The sequence below is a fragment of the Phalaenopsis equestris genome, unplaced genomic scaffold (genome assembly GCF_001263595.1).
Source record: "Phalaenopsis equestris unplaced genomic scaffold, ASM126359v1 Scaffold000552, whole genome shotgun sequence".
NCBI lineage: Eukaryota > Viridiplantae > Streptophyta > Magnoliopsida > Asparagales > Orchidaceae > Phalaenopsis > Phalaenopsis equestris.
The window spans coordinates 3,732,832-3,734,763 of NW_018164992.1; the positions used below are offsets into that span (position 1 = coordinate 3,732,832).

A 1,932-nucleotide genomic window follows, 5' to 3' on the forward strand; every position below is an offset into this window, starting at 1 on the left:
TATATATATAACTATCTAATTTAATAATTAAGATAAAAAAAATATAGATGTTGGTCCATGCAAGGTTCTCTTAAACTCACCCTGAGCGCATCCCTGAGAACAAAGTTCGGCAAGAACGACGGCGGCCGGTGGAACGCCAGCCTTAAAACCAGCCGGAGGCCGGCCGCTGAGCTCGGCAGCAAAATATCCTCGACGGTGTGGACCCCACCAGCCCTCTGCGTCATCGCCAAATCATCTTCCTCCGTCTTTCCTAAATCCGAGCTGGCAATCACCACCTTTCCCACCCACGCCTCCCCCAACATCTTCGCCACGTGGTACGCCACAAAGCCTCCATAACTGGTCCCCACGACACCCACCACCTCGCCGGAGATCCCCAATTTCCCCAAAAGAGCCACCATTGCCTCCGCCTGAAACTTTTCCGATCGCTCCGGCGAGAGGGTAGTGGAGCCGCCAAAGAAGATGAGGTCCGGAACTATGAGGTCGAAGTGGGTGGCGAGCGCCGCAATTTGAGGCCGCCACTGCCACGTGGCGGAGGTGCCGAAGCCGTGGAGTAGGAGGAGGGGGGGTTTGGAGAAAGAAGGGGGGAACCAGCAGCGGATGGTGGTGGAGGAGTCGACGGCGATGGTGTCACGGCGAAGCCCGGCGGCGGTGAAGGAGAGGCGGTTTAGCGCGTCGGCGATGCTTACGAAGCTGAACTTGAGACCCATTTCGTGCTACGCTTTGGTGCTTATTCGTTGGGTATTTGTAAAGATGAAAAGTGGAGTTTTTTTAATTAATTTATAATTTTGGTCGGCGGAACCGCTAAATTTGGGCAAAATTGTATTGGATTGAAATAGGCAAAATAAGTTTTTTTCCTTGCACTCTTTTGGACTTCGGATTTATTTTGTAAGATGGTAAATAGTGTACCAAAGTAAGTAAAAATATAATGCAGTATATAAGAATACAAGTTATAGAGGAAGTTGATGTCTTGAAGGTATTTGAAATATTAATTGCCACAAAAAAGCATAAAATTAATTTTTTACTTACATTGAAACGGTGAGAGTAGTCGGAGACCCATTGTTTTATGCCTGCGCACCTATGTGTCATGACATGCAATTCTACAGTGGATGACTAACAGTAAATGTACTTTGTCTGTGTGCATGAGATAATGATAAGTATCGCATATTACATAAATTTATAAATGTATGAATTTTGAGATAATCGTGGTAGTGGTAGTGCTTTGTGTGGGAAATTGAAACTTCAATATTGAGTGCGGCCCCTCTGGCTCCATCCATTGTCCTATTATGCTGGTTTGTGATTATTTGGAGAGACCTAGGTTATGTTCAAGTCCACCTAGGCATTCTCACCCACCCACATGGTCTCTACACTTTCTTGCATGATGTAGTGAGCATGTCGTATAGCCAATGCTTCCCACAAACCTAAAAAATGTGTTTGATCTGCTGGTGATGTTCTGACAACTGGTAGAAGGACCTTTGCAAATTAAAAACCATGTAAGTTGATTAGTATAAAAAAGTAGAAATTAACATTTAAATTAAAATTAAGTGGTCATACCTCGAACTCCCAGAACCATAAGTCCCAACTCACAATAGGGAAATGTTTCCGGGAGAGATATGTCTAATTATACTTGTTATGTATGATCTCCACGAAAAAATAAAACATAAAATAGAAATATTAGTTACAAAAAGTATTGAGAGAAAATTTAAACTTTTTCTAATGTTAAAAAAGATAACCTAAGAGTCTCTCTCCAACACTTGTACACCCAGTTGGAGGTGTCATCCAAGTGAGAGGTGGGAGTCAGGGGCCACACTCATCAGAGAAGGAATCTGAACTGAAAACCGGTGTGGGTTTGGGTGTGGGTGTGAGAGCTGGTGCCTACAAGGAAGCATGTGCGGGAGGGGGAGTAGAATTAGTGGTCGGAGTGTTTGTAAGAGC

At 44.3% G+C, this 1,932-nt stretch overlaps 1 protein-coding gene across 1 annotated transcript in view; it reads right to left on the bottom strand.

The window, feature by feature from the left end:
• The window catches only part of LOC110029243 (2-hydroxy-6-oxononadienedioate/2-hydroxy-6-oxononatrienedioate hydrolase-like), a 5,243-nt gene extending 4,493 nt beyond the window's left edge, over positions 1-750 (bottom strand). The window contains exon 1 of the mRNA XM_020731441.1: positions 81-750. Within this exon, the coding sequence (XP_020587100.1) occupies positions 81-707 (627 nt within the window). The 5' untranslated portion in view covers positions 708-750. The remainder of the gene's footprint in view (positions 1-80) is intronic.
• Between the last annotated feature and the right edge of the window lie 1,182 nt (positions 751-1,932).